The sequence below is a fragment of the Staurois parvus genome, unplaced genomic scaffold (genome assembly GCF_062004578.1).
Source record: "Staurois parvus isolate SC_StPar_1 unplaced genomic scaffold, SC_StPar_1.0 ptg000430l, whole genome shotgun sequence".
Taxonomy (NCBI): Eukaryota; Metazoa; Chordata; class Amphibia; order Anura; family Ranidae; genus Staurois; species Staurois parvus.
The window spans coordinates 2,611,832-2,628,014 of NW_028318226.1; the positions used below are offsets into that span (position 1 = coordinate 2,611,832).

A 16,183-nucleotide genomic window follows, 5' to 3' on the forward strand; every position below is an offset into this window, starting at 1 on the left:
GGGGATATTTGCACTGTCCTGACATTTAGGGGGCATTATTACTGTCCTGACATTTGGGGGATATTTGCACAGTCCTGACATTTAGTGGATATTAGTACTGTGCTGACATTTGGGGAAATTTACACTGCCCTGACATTTAGGGGGTATTTATACAGTCCTGACATTTGGGGGATGTTTGCACTGCCCTGACATTTGGGGGAATTTGTAGTGTTCTAACATTTGGGGGGGGTGTTGTCTTGTCCTGATATTTGTAGTCCGGAATATGTAATGCACAGAGTGGTGGGGTCAGCAGTAACACAGAGTGCAGGGGTCAGGAGTGTGTAACACACAGGGTATATGGGTCAGTAGTACCAAACAAAGACAGCAGAGTACAGGTTGTGTAGTGCACAGAGTGCAGGGGTTTAGAAGAGTGCAAATAGTGCAACAATGCAAGCTCCACTGCCACCCTCCTCCCCAAATCAATCATCCAAACACAATCCTCCCCCCAATCTGCCTCTCCTAGCCAAATCCCCCTCTCCCCCCCAAAAAAAACACCCCCTAGCACAAATACTCTTCCTTCAATTTCCTGACACAGGTACCAGGGGCGGACTGACAACTCATGGGGCCCACGGGCAATAGGGGATCATGGGGCCCGCGGGCAATAGGGGATCATGGGGCCCGCGGGCAATAGGGGATCATGGGGCCCGCGGGCAATAGGGGATCATGGGGCCCCCGGGCAATAGGGGATCATGGGGCCTCTGTGTCCTCACCTACACTCAAACCACACCCAAAAAAGCCTGTGAAAGGTACCAGGGACATCTCATGGGGCTCCTTACTGACCCCGGGTCCTCGGGCAGTACCCGAGTTTCCAAATGGTCAGTCCACCTCTGACAGGTACTGTCCTCCCCACTACCCACCTCCTAGCAGAAGTCATCTCCCCTCTAAATTCCCCCTCCTATCACAAATTCTCCTGCCTCCTAATCTCTCAGCCTACTACAAATCCTGTCCCCCAAACTTACAAACCTCAGATAAAACACAACACTCTTCCTAGGCTTCCCCTTGTGTGGTGTCATGTGACACTTCAGACCTGAACAAAAGCCTAGGGAAAGCTACCCTCATCTCTGAAGTAATATGCAGTGACAGGCCACTGGCAGGGGATTATGGCATTGGGTACTTGGGGCACCCCACAGGAGATATGGAGTACATGCCCTTGGTGCCTGGCACTAGTGATGCTCCTGCTTTCAGTAAAAGCCTTCTCTTATGTACATATGTGACTTGGCTCTAATCATTCCTGTGCATAAACTATATGGTTTACTGACGACAACACTAGAGCATTTTTACTCCTGTTGACCACCAACCAACCCCAAAATCTATAGGAAAACATATAATAATGATAATGGCTCTACACATCACCAGGCTCCCTTGAAATGAAGTCATCCAGTACTAAATACTTCATGTATAAAGACCTGCACAAGACTAGGGTTATCTCATCACTACAGATGAAAAAGTAAACAAAATGTATTACTATTAAAGAATTCAGGCATCAAACCCCTCCCTAATTATGGAAGCTTTCCTACAACTGTTGACCTGGCATTGTCCAGCAGATCTTTCTCTTCAGGGTAGCTTGTTTTTCTACAACTTTGGTACTTCTATTCTTATCTCAATACCTTGGGTCGGCTTTCTAAGGATTTACAGCATTTGGAAATGTAAACAAAAATAGCATCGATGACACCCATATGATGTCACAAATATAAAAATAGGGTTGGTTTACTAAAACTGGAAAGTGCAAAATCTGGTGCAGATCTGCATAGAAACCAATCAGCTTTCAGGTTGCTTTTGTCAAAGCTTAACTGAACAAGCTGAAGATAGAAGATAGTAGGCTACCATGCACAGCTGCACCAGATTTTGCACTCTCCAGCTTTAGTAAATCAACCCCACTCAATCTTATGCTTTCCCGAACTGATAAAGGAAAAAAGAACTGGGCCATGTAATCCCACTCAAACAATATTATGAGAATGGAGGAGATAATGAACAATTTGCATGACCATCACCAACAGATTGATACAACATGGAATACCTGGATTGAATTTTCTAACACCCCCACCCCATCTTCAGCCTTTCCTCTGATTTAACACCTGCAATCTGTATATCTAGCTTGGATGATTTGAGGCTCTCACGGCTGACACTCCACCACCCTTTTTCTCTCCTGCTCCTGTCCTTATCCCTCTGTCTGGCTGGGCACAGTTTGAGAGAGAGAGTGACATTTGTGGTATTTTTATGCCTTAGACAATGTAATACTTTGTTTTCAAGGTATTATTATAAATCTTGAGGGCATTGGGGAGTATGCATTTCATCTTGTGCAGCACACTGGCTAAATGGTTAGCACTTCCGCCTGGCAGTACTAGAGTCATTGGTTCGAATCCCAACCATGACACCACCGGCCTGGAGTTTGCATGTTCTCCCTGTGTCGGCATGGGTTTCTTCCAGTTTCCTCCCACACTCCAAAGACATGCTGGATCATGTCTAAATTGGCCCTAGTATATGAATGTAATTTAGGGAGATTGTAAGCCCCTTGAGGGTTAGGGACTGATGTGAATGCACAATATATATGTAAAGCGCTGTGTAAATTGACAACGCTATATAAGTACCTGTAATAAATAAATAATAGTATGTATATACCTGCATTATATATCGAGTTTTCACACTGTGCTGTAAGAAAAGTGACAGTCATTTTTTCTGCTGCAGTATATCAGAAACATTGGAGATACTGGTATTTTCATTCTTTTTCACTGTGTTCGACACTGGGATGATTTGAATTAAGCTTTAAAATCACATGCCCACCAGAAAAACAAGATATTGGTTACTCCTGTTACACATCATCGATTCTCAGAAGCAAACCAAACTTCTAAATGCCCATACTCTGCGTACAATAATGTTTGCTTCAAACATGAGCTCTTTTCCCAACCAACTTGAACTACAATTCATTTATCTTGGAGAATCTTCTTCTCCAAGACTTTTATCTGACATGCTATCTTCCTGATTTATGCCATTTTCCGCTCTTCCACTCACCTCTCGCTTCTGAAATACACAAACTAATGGTCAACAGAACCTTGCCATCACTCTCTTACCCGAAAATTGGGACAAAGCATTGATTTTAACTCCTCAACTGACTAGCAAGTAACATCCAAGAAACTAGTTTCAGGATTGTCACTCAATGGTATTGATGTCTTTATATGCTCCAATAAATATACACATCGGTATTAGATCTGCACTGGAGATGTCAACCATATTCAGGCACCATGTTGCATGTATGGTGGCCTTGTACCCCTATCAAAAAATGTTTGGACACAATCTTTGTGATCATTACCAAATCTACAAGAGCCACTGTTCCTGATACTCCCAAAACTGTACTTTTTGCCATCCTACTGGGCCCTATAAAATACACGAATACATTCTTCAACTCTTTCTCACTGCAGCCCACACTGTGAACTCAGGACATTGGCACTCATCGCAGGCTCCCACCCTTCTAGAATGCGTCTCTGAATTAGACTTCATTTCCATAATTGGAACTCCACCTGCCCTAATAAAATTATAAACATTATTCCTATACCCAAATTTGGGTTGCATGGACAATTTTTTTGGGTGTCTCAAGAATTCCGCAGCTATCTTTTGGTCTAACAGACCTATTTTCCATTTCCCAAGTTGCATTGATGGTGGAGACACCACCTCTCAATGCTTCCCCTTTGGCTCAATACTTTCCTACTCCCTGCCCCCCTATTCCCTAACCATCTTACCTACTATGTTCAATCTCATCACCTCCACCCTTCCTCTCTTTCTCTGTCCCTCCTTCATCTGCCCTTCTACTCTCTTACATCACTGTTCTCAACTTATACAGCTCCTATAGATACAGCCATGTCCATAAATATTGGAACATCGATACAATTCTAACATTTTTGGCTCTATACACCACCACAATGGATTTGAAATGAAACGAACAAGATGTGCTTTAACTGCAGACTGTCAGCTTTAATATGAGGGTATTTACATCCAAATCAGGTGAACGGTGTAGGAATTACAACAGTTTGCATATGTGCCTCCCACTTGTTAAGGGACCAAAAGTAATGGGACAGAATAATAATCATAAATCAAACTTTCACTTTTTAATACTTGGTTGCAAATCCTTTGCAGTCAATTACAGCCTGAAGTCTGGAACGCATAGACATCACCAGACGCTGGGTTTCATCCCTGGTGATACTCTGCTAGTCCTCTACTGCAACTGTCTTCAGTTCCTGCTTTACTTGGAGCATTTTCCCTTCAGTTTTGTCTTCAGCAAGTGAAATGCATCCCCAATCGGATTCAGGTCAGGTGATTGACTTGGCCATTGCATAACATTCCACTTCTTTCCTTAAAAATCTCTTTGGTTGCTTTTGCAGTATGCTTTGGGTCATTGTCCATCTGCACTGTGAAGCGGCATCCAATGAGTTCTGAAGCATTTGGATGAATATGAGCAGATAATATTGCCCGAAACACTTCAGAATTCATCCTGCTGCTGTTATCAGCAGTCACATCATCAATAAATACAAGAGAACCAGTTCCATTGGCAGCCATACATGCCCACGCCATGACACTACCACCACCATGCTTCACTGATGAGGTGGTATGCTTAGGATCATGAGCAGTTCCTTTCCTTCTCCATACTCTTCTCTTCCCATCACTCTGGTACAAGTTGATCTTGGTCTCATCTGTCCATAGGATGTTGTTCCAGAACTGTGAAGGCTTTTTTAGATGTTGTTTGGCAAACTCTAATCTGGCCTTCCTGTTTTTGAGGCTCACCAATGGTTTACATTTTGTGGTGAACCCTCTGTATTCACTCTGGTGAAGTCTTCTCTTGATTGTTGACTTTGACACACATACACCTACCTCCTGGAGAGTGTTCTTGATCTGGCCAACTATTGTGAAGGGTGTTTTCTTCACCAGGGAAAGAATTCTTCGGTCATCCACCCCAATTGTTTTCCATGGTCTTCCAGGTCTTTTGGTGTTGCTGAGCTCACCGGTGCGTTCCTTCTTTTTAAGAATGTTCCAAACAGTTGTTTTGGCCACGCCTAATATTTTTGCTATCTCTCTGATGGGTTTGTTTTGTTTTTTTTCAGCCTAATGATGGCTTGCTTCACTGATAGTGACAGCTCTTTGAATCTCATCTTGAGAGTGGACAGCAACAGATTCCAAATGCAAATAGCACACTTGAAATGAACTCTGGACCTTTTATCTGCTCATTGTAATTGGGATAATGAGGAAATAACACACACCTGGCCATGGAACAGCTGAGAAGCCAATTGTCCCATTATTTTTGGTCCCTTAACAAGTGGGAGGCACATATGCAAACTGTTGTAATTCCTACACCATTCACCTGATTTGGATGTAAATACCCTCAAATAAAAGCTGTCTGCAGTTTAAGCACATCTTGTTCGTTTCATTTCAAATCCATTGTGGTGGTGTATAGAGCCAAAAATGTTAGAACTGTGTCCCAATGTTTATGGACCTGACTTTATGAGCACACTGACCCAAACAATTACCAACCTAAGGCTCCCAGCTTCCTATATCTAGCTGAAAATTTTTCTGCCTACTTCTCACTATATAATCGTTAACAAAGCACAAGAAATGAAATAAATATAGAAAAAATTATAATAATAGTCCACAATCCAAAAGAAAATCCGTGATTAAGTGCTCCAATCAAAGAAGTCCATGCTAAAACTAAATCCAAAATGTGTTCTTTAAAATGATATCACCACACAGTGCTCCGTGATCATTCTCTTATATATTCCACACTCACCAGATTTGATGGACTCTTAGTTTGTAGGGCTTAAGAGTCAAAAACACTTGTTACTGCTGAGGTGTGTTCCCAGGAATATCCAGGATTCAGAATGAGATATGGGTAAAATTCCTCAATACATTCCAAAATTCCTCATGCAGACAGAATAGAAGCAAAAGAGGGGACATTGATAGTATAATACTGTAACACTCCTTTATTTAAATAAAATTGAAGTACATATTGCACTCACGTGTTGTATACAACAGATAAGCCTTAAAATAGTGTGTAATCCATGACCTCCCACATCTGTACAGTGCTAGTCAGCAAAATGGCTCTGGAGCGCCACTAATCGCGAGCGCTCCACTCACCAGATGTGAAGTCACGACAAACTTGCCAGAACTGGAAATTGTGTCAACACGTTTTGCCCCTCCTCCAGTGTGTCCTCACAGACAGTAATCTCCGGTCCCTGCCAGTAACATATACCCTGCCACCGCTCCTCCCACTTTCATGACTCACTTCCTATTGGGTGTACCAGCTTCAGATCTATAGTCCTAAGTACCACTTCCTGGTGTTAGGGAACGGATAATGTACTGCAATATCTTATGCTATTAGATATCAAAATAATAAAAATACCTAAAAAATCAAAGTAAAAACATGCAAAATACATAAGACATATTTCTGATATAATACCCCAAATTATAAAAATAATATATAAAAGTTACCAAGGAGTAAGTGTAATACTTTCAGGTTGGAACAGAGCATGAACAATGGTAAAAATTTCCCTATCACTCCCTAAAAAGTAGATGAGGACACACAATGAAGACAAAAAAGTATTATAGAGATACTCAGGATTACAAACAGAACATGGTCTACAAATGGCAGAAAGAGACTGAAAAAGTCAATGCTGAGTCTAGAGCGTCTACAGTGGAAAGGGATATCAGAGTGGCCACCGCCCCCTTCATCTCAGAGAGAGAGGGATACACAGCAACAAGGTGAAACCTATAGTAGAAAGGGTAATAAATCTCCCCCAAGATATAGAGAAGAAAAATGCAAGATAGAACCTCTAAATTTAAGGTACTGGTCCACCATAGGTTTGAACCTCTTAGGGCCTGGAATTATCAATCACCCAGCCCAGATGCATATCCTTCCAGAGGGGATTTTCAGAGGAGAGGTTATGGAGGTCCACCGTGGAGAGGGAGGGGAGGACCCTATTTCAGGGGGAGGGGGGGTCTGTATTTCCCTCCAGAAAGAGGAAGAGGGAGTTGGAGACAGGATCCACCAATATCATATACAGGACATCATACGAGAAATGGAGGAAGAGAAGAAGAGGTTGTAGAGGGAGTAAGGGGAAAAAAAGAGAAGTGTAATGCAGGGCATTTTTAATCTCAATGATGCCATTTTTACCACGGAGGAACTTAAAGTGCTTGAGTTAGGTTTAAAATATGCTCCAGGTAGGAAATGAGATAAATTGGATACGTTTATAGATTTGCTGACGTTCAACAGAAAGGTGAATATTAAGAAATACTGGGATAATACTGGGATAAGAAACAAATCCACCTTTAATCCTAAAATTAGTAATAACTGCTGTGTTGGAACGTTTAAAAATATGGTGGAGAATTATTTGGAAACATTAACCATTCTTCACACACACAAAAAAAGAGATTAATTCAGGGTCTGGAACAATTAGAAAAGATAAAAGAAATCATAATAAGGCCAGCAGATAAAGGGGAGGTGTGGTCATTCTTAATAAGAATGACTATGAGAAGGAATTAAATAGACTGGTAGAGGACAGTGAGACTTATGAAATATTAAAAGGGAACCGCACCAACAAATATAAGGCTAAATAAAAAAAAGTTGGTTGTATTGGGTGAAAAAGAAGGGTTGCTGAACAAATAGGAGGCAAGATATCTGGTACCTGATGCTCCTATTGTTCAAGTGATTTATCAATTACCAAAAATACATAAGAACCATAAAAAGCCACAAGGAAGGTCAATAGTGAGCGGTATGGATTCCCTGTTTGCAAGGACTGATGAATATTTGGATAATTTTCTTCAGCCTCTTGCCCAGGATTGTCCTGCTTATGTTAAGGATAGTAGAGATCTTATAAATATATTGAGAGAGGTGGATATTGAACATAATTGTGTTATGGCAAGTGTAGATGTAAACTCTTTGTATGTGAATATTAGACATGAGGATGCTCTGGATACTGTGGCATGGGCGTTACAGAAAGATTGAGGCATAGACAAGATTGAGGAATAGACAAAAAGATTTTTTGATACAGAGTTTAGATCTAGCTATGAGTCATAATTTTTCCTGGCAAAATGGTCAATTCTATAGGCAAAAGAAATGAGTTGCGATGGGAGTGAAGTATGCCCCCTCGGTAGCTAACCTTTTCATGAGCAAATGGGAACATGAATCAATATATGGTATTAAAATATCAGAATTTAAGCTCTATAAAAGATACATTGATGATATTTGCATTATTTGGGAGGGTTCTCAGGAATCTTTTGAGGAGTTTTTTAAGGAAATGGGTGTCGGGCTCCGGGTATGACCAGAGGTGTGTGGACCGACACAGGGAAACACAGACTTCAGGTATAGCGTGTAAAACAATATAATTTATTAAGGGCAACACAAACATAAACGCAGTGCAACAAACCAAACCCAAAACTAACACAAATACATACAACAAGGTGCAACAAACCCAAACCTTAACTGATATATATATATATATATATAAATATGGAGAACAACGTAGTCAGGCGGGCCGGGTCGGTAGCTAACGGGCAGACAAGGTACAAGGAGTAGGCAGAAGATTGATCAGGAGTAGCCGAGGTCGGTGCAGGCAGAGTTCAAGCAGAGTCAGGATTAAGCAGAGTCAGGATCAGGCAGGAAGCAGACAGGATGCAGGTACAGGGGCTCATGGGAACAATACACCAAGGCCCTGACTGCAGGCCTGGCCATTCCTTAAATACACCTCCTGCAATCAGCCTCAGGTGATGGCTTGATTGCAGGAGTGAGCTTCTGGCTGCCAAGAGCACCCGCTGGCCATCCCTGGTACTGCAGCCCACAAAGCAGGTGAGTCCCACCACCATTGGCGAGTCCATTCCTGACAATGGGTATGAACAGGTAAAACATTTCATTTTCCGAAAATATCAATGGTGAGTCCATTCATTTTTTGGATCTCACTATATATAGAAAGGATAAGAGGTTTTGTACCTATACTCATTTTAAGGATGTGGATAGGAATGGATACATTCCTAAACATAGTTGCCATCGTCCTAGATGGCTTACTACGATTCCAAAGAGCTGAAAGATGAAAAGCAAACGGAATTGTGATGAGAATAAATGTTATGAGGAGCAAACCGACATCTTGATGCAAAGATTTGAAGAAAAATGATATAAAAATAAGGATCTTATGAAAATAAAAAATCTGGTAAAAGAAATGGATAGAGAAAAACATTTAAAAGTGAAAGAGAGGAAAGTAGAAGCTTATGGGGTAGCATTCATCACAGGGTTTTCCAAACAACATGGGTTGATTGAAGATATATTTAGAAAACATTGGCCAATCCTTTTGCAGGATGATATCCTTAAAGGAATTTTGCCTAAAACACCTAGATTATCTGTATCTATACAAGACCACCTACTCTAAGAAATAAGCTTGCCAGAAATGTTCCTGACCCTCCCCGAAAAAAATAGCACTTTTTAGACCAAATAGGTATTTTCAGATGTGGCAGATGTTTAGCTTGTAAGACGATTAGGAGTAAAACTAAAAAAATAGACAACTTCCAATCTTATGTGAAGGGAGAGACCTATAAGATTAAAAAAATTATTTCATGTGCAAGTACTTATGTTACTTATCTTCTAGAATGTCCTTGCAAATTACAGTACGTAGGGAGAACCACCAGAAAAGCTTGCTATACATTTGAGCGAACATATTACGAATATAAAAAAGGGTTTTAGACACCATAGCCTTTCTTATCATTTTAGGAATTTCCATAATAGGGATCCTACTCTTCTGAGATTCTGTGGAATTGAAAAAAGGGAGCCTCATTGGCGAGGAGGAGATTTAAATAAATCAGTCTCACAGAATGAAACTAGATGGATCCTCAGATTGGACACTCTAGCCCCAAAGGGATTGAATGTAGAAATAGATCTGAATTGTTTTCTCTCAAACTGGTGCAAATATTGTATTTTTAGGGAGTGGTAGAGAAATTATTACCATTGTTCCAACCTGAAAGTATTCCATTTACTCCTTGGTAACTTTTATATACTTTTTTTTATAATTTGGGGTATATTATTATTATTATTATTATTATACAGTATTTATATAGTGCCAAAAACTTTATACATTATATATCATATATTTTATATATATTATCAGAAATATGTCTTTTCTGTATTTTGCATGTTTTTATATTGATTTTTTAGGTATTTTTATTATTTTGATATCTAATAGCATGAGACATTGCAGTACATTATCCATACCCTAACACCAGGAAGTGGTACTTAGGACTATGGATCTGAAGCCGGTACACCCAATAGGAAGTTAGTCATGAAGGTGGGAGGAGCAGTGGAAGCGTATATGTTACTTGCAGGGACCGGAGATTACTGTCTGTGAGGACGCCCTTGAGCAGGGGCGAAACGCCTTGACGCAATTGCTGGTTCTGGCAAGTTTGTCGCGACTTCACATCCGGTGAGTGGAGCGCACGCGATTAGAGGCGCATCGGAGCCCTTTTGCTGACTAGCACTGTACAGATGTGGGAGGTCACGGATTACACACTATTTTAAGGCTTATCTTCTGTTTACAACACGTGAGTGCAATATGTACTTCAATTTTATTTAAATAAAGGAGTGTTACACTATTACACTATCAACGTTCCCTCTTTTGCTTCCCTTCTGCCTGCATGAGGAATTTTGGAATGTATTGAGGAATTTTATCCATATCCCATTCTGAATCCTGAATATTCCTGGGATCACACCTCAGCAGTAACAAGTGTTTTTGACTCTTAAGCACTACAAACTAAGAGTCCATCAATTATGTTGAGTGTGGAATATATTCGAGAATAATCACAGAGCACTGTGTGGTGATATTATTTTAAAGAACACATTTTGGATTTCGTTTTGGCATGGACTTCTTTGATTGGGGCACTTAATCATGGATTTTCCTTGGGATTGTGGACTTTATTATAATTTTTTATATATTTATTAAATTTTTTTGTGCTGTTATTGATTATATTCGTTATGGTGATTTCACCTTGTGAACAGCAGCATTAATTGTCACATATTGAGTTTTTATGTTTTGTCACATAAGCATGGGTGAGTTATTGTATTTGATCTTTACTTCTCACTATATGTCAGAGGATGAACCGCAGAAGAAAGGGTATAGGTACTCAGTATGGCCAAGCACAAAAATGCACGCGGATATTGTGTGTGGGTGCTCGGGCATGTACGCATGCAATTGTGCACACACATGCCATTGCACATGTGAAGCATGACAGTTTCTGGCACCCACTGGCCATTTAAAGTCAGCACCCTGGTGTGCAAGTTGCTGAATGATCGTCAGCCCCCTGTTGACTTGTGTTTCTTTGTTGCTATACTCCTGGATTTCCGTTGCTGACTTGGCTTGCCCCTGGACTTTTCCCCACTTCCAAGATGATCATACAGGTCCATACTGGTCTTTGATGCTGAACTATTTGTATTGCCAGCTGTAGAAGTTCTGTATCTTGTTAGTAAATTTGGCACAGGAACACTTGAGCTCAAATTAGTGTAGCCGAGCTCCTGGTGTGGAAGATCTTCAAAGCTTCAGACAAAACCTTACCACACTCAAAACAAATACATTTTGGGAAGAGTTGGTCATGCCTGCAGATTAAAGTTTGACTGTACTGAAAACCAGGGAAAAAAGCAGTTTCAATTCCTACATTCATGTCACATTCCAATGAATCTGACGCATACTAGCCTACAGTGTAAACAAGAGCATGAAATAATAGTCACTGACACAGGATATACTATACAACTTTATTGTGTCACTTAAATTACATTTCTGTTCATGCAGACAATGTGATCAACATCAATTTTTGCTATAAAAATAAAAGCATGGGAATGTCTTTTATGTAGGATAAAATTGTAAGGCAGAAGTTTGGACAGTAACAAGAATAGAAAGAATACATATAATTATGTCTTTTATTCAAGGTAAAATTTGTAAGATAGAAATTTGGACAGTAACAAGAAGCTGAAAAATAAATGTAATTTTCGTAAGCCCATTACTCATAGTTACCTACAGACAAAGCAAAAAAGAAAGGTTTGTACAGTATAAAACCTATTGCTTAGTGTGAATTGTCTCTGTGGACGTTAATGACCCATATTTCAGAAAACTCTTTTAAATTGTCATTTCTCAAATATGTTAAGATTTTAGAGAAAACACCATATATTCATTTCCTCTAGATTTGGCAAACTGGGCCAGTAAACTACATACCAAATAGCCTAAATTATTTTGTAGTACAACATAAAACTCTGGATTAACTTTAAAAATAATCCCCAAGACCTTTCACTGTTCGCTTTAAAAAAATGCATAATACCGGTGAAAATGAGTCACTTATGGCTACCTGGATGAAGTGACACTTCTTTTGTCACATGTGCACCATGTTTATTGCCATGATTCCTCTGTACTGTACTGGTGTCATTTCTGAAACTGGGACATAGCCAGAGGGGCAGATACATCAAAATGTTAGATCTACCCAGGATGACATTGTTTTTTCACTACTTTTACAACATGCACCTTATAACCCCTTCCAAAACTCATCTAAGGTTTTAGAGATGAGATTCGGTCAGCCTAAATTAATAAACATCTTTTGCATAGACTATTTAAATTTATTGTACTTAACAATGATTTTTCAGTTTCAAGCTACGTCAAGAAATTCAGTTTTCTCTTATGTGCAGTCATGATGATAGTTTTCTATGCTTAGAACTTTCCAGACGTTCTATGCTTCTAAATGAGGCAATATTTGGCTTTTGGGATTTTTGAAATTTATTCCTAAGGACTAATGCAACTTTGCTGGTCATAAGACATTTACCAAGGGATCAGAGTTCAAACAGCTACTGAGTGCCTGACTAAATATCATTTATCACAAGCCTCATTGCCTGAAATCATTTGACTAAATTTATGGAATTTGGTTGGATGACTGGCACTGAACATTGAGAACATAGAGGGATTGATTTACTAAAACCGGACAATGCAAAATCTGATGCAGCTGTACATGGTAGCCAATCAGCTTTTAATTTCAGACTGTTCAATTAAGCTTTGACAAAAAAAAAAAAAAATTGAAGCGGATTGGTTTCTCGACAGAGCTGCATCAGATTTTGCACTCTCCCATTTCAGTAAATCAACCCCATAGTATTTTATAAATGTATGGATATAGTCTGTGTATAACGAATATCTTAAAATCATTGGGACATTTCAACCATCACTCAATCAGCCCCCAAACCCACACCTAACCATATTTAACTTCATGCATTTTCCTAAGCCCTACCCCTTAGGCCACGAAACAAAGGAAAAGTTGAAGAATGTGCTTTGAGTATTGTAACACACAAATTGTGGTTTTGTTTTTATCAATCAAAAAATTAACTTTACACAACAGAAAAGAGTGTTCATAATACAAAGTTAAAATACATATTTTATAATGTGTATTGCATTTTCTATAGTATCTGAATATAATCTTAAAGGGTTGTTTCCCCCACTCCACAAAGAAAGACTAAATCTTTTTAAGCAATCACTTTTCCCCATGCTATCAGGCTCCTTTTTGTGGGACACATTTGCTTAAATCCCTCCCTCAGTTTATGAAGCCACTGCCATATCAGTCTATGAGATTTAGGTAGACCCCTTGGGAAAGATGGGTGGAAACTGAATGGACTGATCATGCCACCTGATTTCTCATTTACTGCAACAGCTAATGAAGTAGCCCCAGCTAGACAGATCACGGTTTAAAATATACATGTGTACATATATATATGTATGTATATGTATATGTGTATATATATATATATATATATATATATATATATATATATATATATATATATATACATTTTTCACTGAATATATCTGGATTCAATATGATATCTTTGCTTGGAGCTCTTGAACAATTACAGGTGATGCTTGATGCTTACCAGGTCAAGACATATCTACGCCTTCTCTAGTATCTGAATCAACTATTGCCTTATGTCTTTCAAGGACTATAGTGCTGAGCTATCAATGCTGGATTTCAGACAAAGTATTTTATTGCATAAAACCAAGGTATGCTATCAAATAAAACCATGATGATTGTTTACGATATCCATTAGTGAATTTTTAAAGCTCTAACTCTGAGCAGCCATATTTGGGAAATTGAATGCAGTTCCACATTTTTTTAGGGAAAGCCTTACATAAGCAAGTTGCTGGATAAATTGTGGCCATACTGAATGCCCCTTTTCTAACCTATTAAAAACCCATAAAACATTTCATAGGTTTTACAAGAAAGATTCACATAGCTTAACAATGGCCACAGCAGCCCACATAACTGCTATAGGGCCTGGGGGTGGAAAGGGGGCTAAGTGTGGGGGTGTTGATGCAATTTAAACATAGAAATCTGTATGCATGTGACATACTGTATGACCTTATACCCATCACTGTTTTAATAAAGATTGCAGAGGCTGCTGTGGACACTGACTCTGTACTGTCTGTGACATCTGTAATCAGGAAGAGCCGATACCTGACTACATTGGACTTCAGAATCATTTACACTAGTCACATATCACTTTTGCAGGCTCCACGATAAGGAGAATTTATTTAGAATTAAAATCATAGATGTATTACCCTCAGAGTTTCTGGTCATCCTAGCCAGCACTAAAATTAACCCTGTATGTCTTCCTCGGGCTGTAAAAACCCCAGAATGTCTCCACAGCTAAAAACTAACAGTTTTTTGTAGTTCTGCATAAAAAAAAATACAATTCAAAGCAGAACTTTACCCTGAATTTTAAAAATTGTGAGCAGGAAGGATTTTTAATTGCAGAATAGACATGAGGCTCCTTACTTTCTTCCCCACAGGATACTTTAGAATATCCACTGAGCTGCTCATGCAGAGGGGAGAAGATGTCAGCACCAGCGAGGGAGCTCCATGACATTGTAGGCTGGAGCAGAAGTGAGGACTAAAGAGGTTCGTATTACAGTTATAGAGTAATTGTGTGAAGGATTACTAACAATCATGTCATAATATCTAAAAATATGTGATGGTCATTATTAATGCTACTACAACACTGTTTTGTAGTTTTGTTTTTTTTTGCATTTTATTTTTCTTTTTACTGACTACTACACCACCTGTTTTAGCATTTTCTTGCAGTGACGGTAGAAGGATGGGCTTAGAATTTACACTGAAACCCTGACATCTGAATTGCTGTAAGTAGACTGTCGAACTTCTGAGGACAGAGTGGTTAGCTGGAAAATTATTGTTCAAAGTTAATTCATGTCACTGATGCTCCCTTTTTCCTAAACACTCTAGGTCACAATTCAGGTCCCTAGTAAGGTACTGTTCAGTCCTCCTCTTACCCATCCTTGATTTTAACATACATTATGATAAGAACAATGACAGTAGGAAGGTCACTGGTGGGGCCCATGATCTTTATTTATGCATCTGGAAATATGATACAGGTTCTAGCATTTAAATTTCAGGCCATACAAACCAGTTTGTTTTTGTGTACTTACTAAATGTATAGCTCTAAATGCATGTGTTACAACCTGTCTGATCTTTCTGTGTGGAATATATATTATTCAAAAGGGAATCAAATGTATTTATTTTTAGTAGTGTTCACTTTGGTTGTTTTTTCTTTTCTTCTTTGGTTGATTTTCTCTTTTTCTTCAATGCATATAACCAGTTCATAGAATGACTGAAAATAAAATTAATGGTTCAGTACAAGAACATATTACAAGACAGAGTACTGGGTGAAGGCTTTTACTTGTGAAATGATACATTGGGTCTAAGTGATAAATGCAACTTAGAAATGTTACTCCAACCATTCACTCCCTCAATTGAAGCATTCCCAACACTTTAGAAAATAATCTGCATACATATCTTTTTCAAGGAGGTCTGAAATGGTGGCATCAAAGGTCCTGTTCACCCTCTTGTTCCGCCTGGGACTTCAAAGAGTGGCACAGCATAATAATGTGAATAAATCAAAGAGTGCGCTAAATACTGCTTGCAGTATATTGCTCCCAGTTTGGATTACTTCTGCTGATCATCGCTCCCAGAGCAAACGCTAGCTTTGCTGACTTATAATCTGGTCAGCATGGAGCTCTGGTGAGTGTACCCATTTCATTCAGTGGTGGATTTTTTTTGCACGGTGTTTGATTTATACAATATTTCAGAA

General features: G+C 39.3%; 1 protein-coding gene across 2 annotated transcripts in view; it reads right to left on the minus strand.

The window, feature by feature from the left end:
* Positions 1-11,789: 11,789 nt before the first annotated feature.
* The window catches only part of CNOT12 (CCR4-NOT transcription complex subunit 12), a 113,660-nt gene continuing 109,266 nt past the window's right edge, over positions 11,790-16,183 (minus strand). For both annotated transcript variants that reach the window (XM_089687582.1, XM_089687581.1), the window contains one exon: positions 11,790-15,703. In XM_089687582.1, coding sequence (XP_089543708.1) covers positions 15,625-15,703 — 79 coding nt within the window. In that variant the 3' untranslated portion in view covers positions 11,790-15,624. The remainder of the gene's footprint in view (positions 15,704-16,183) is intronic.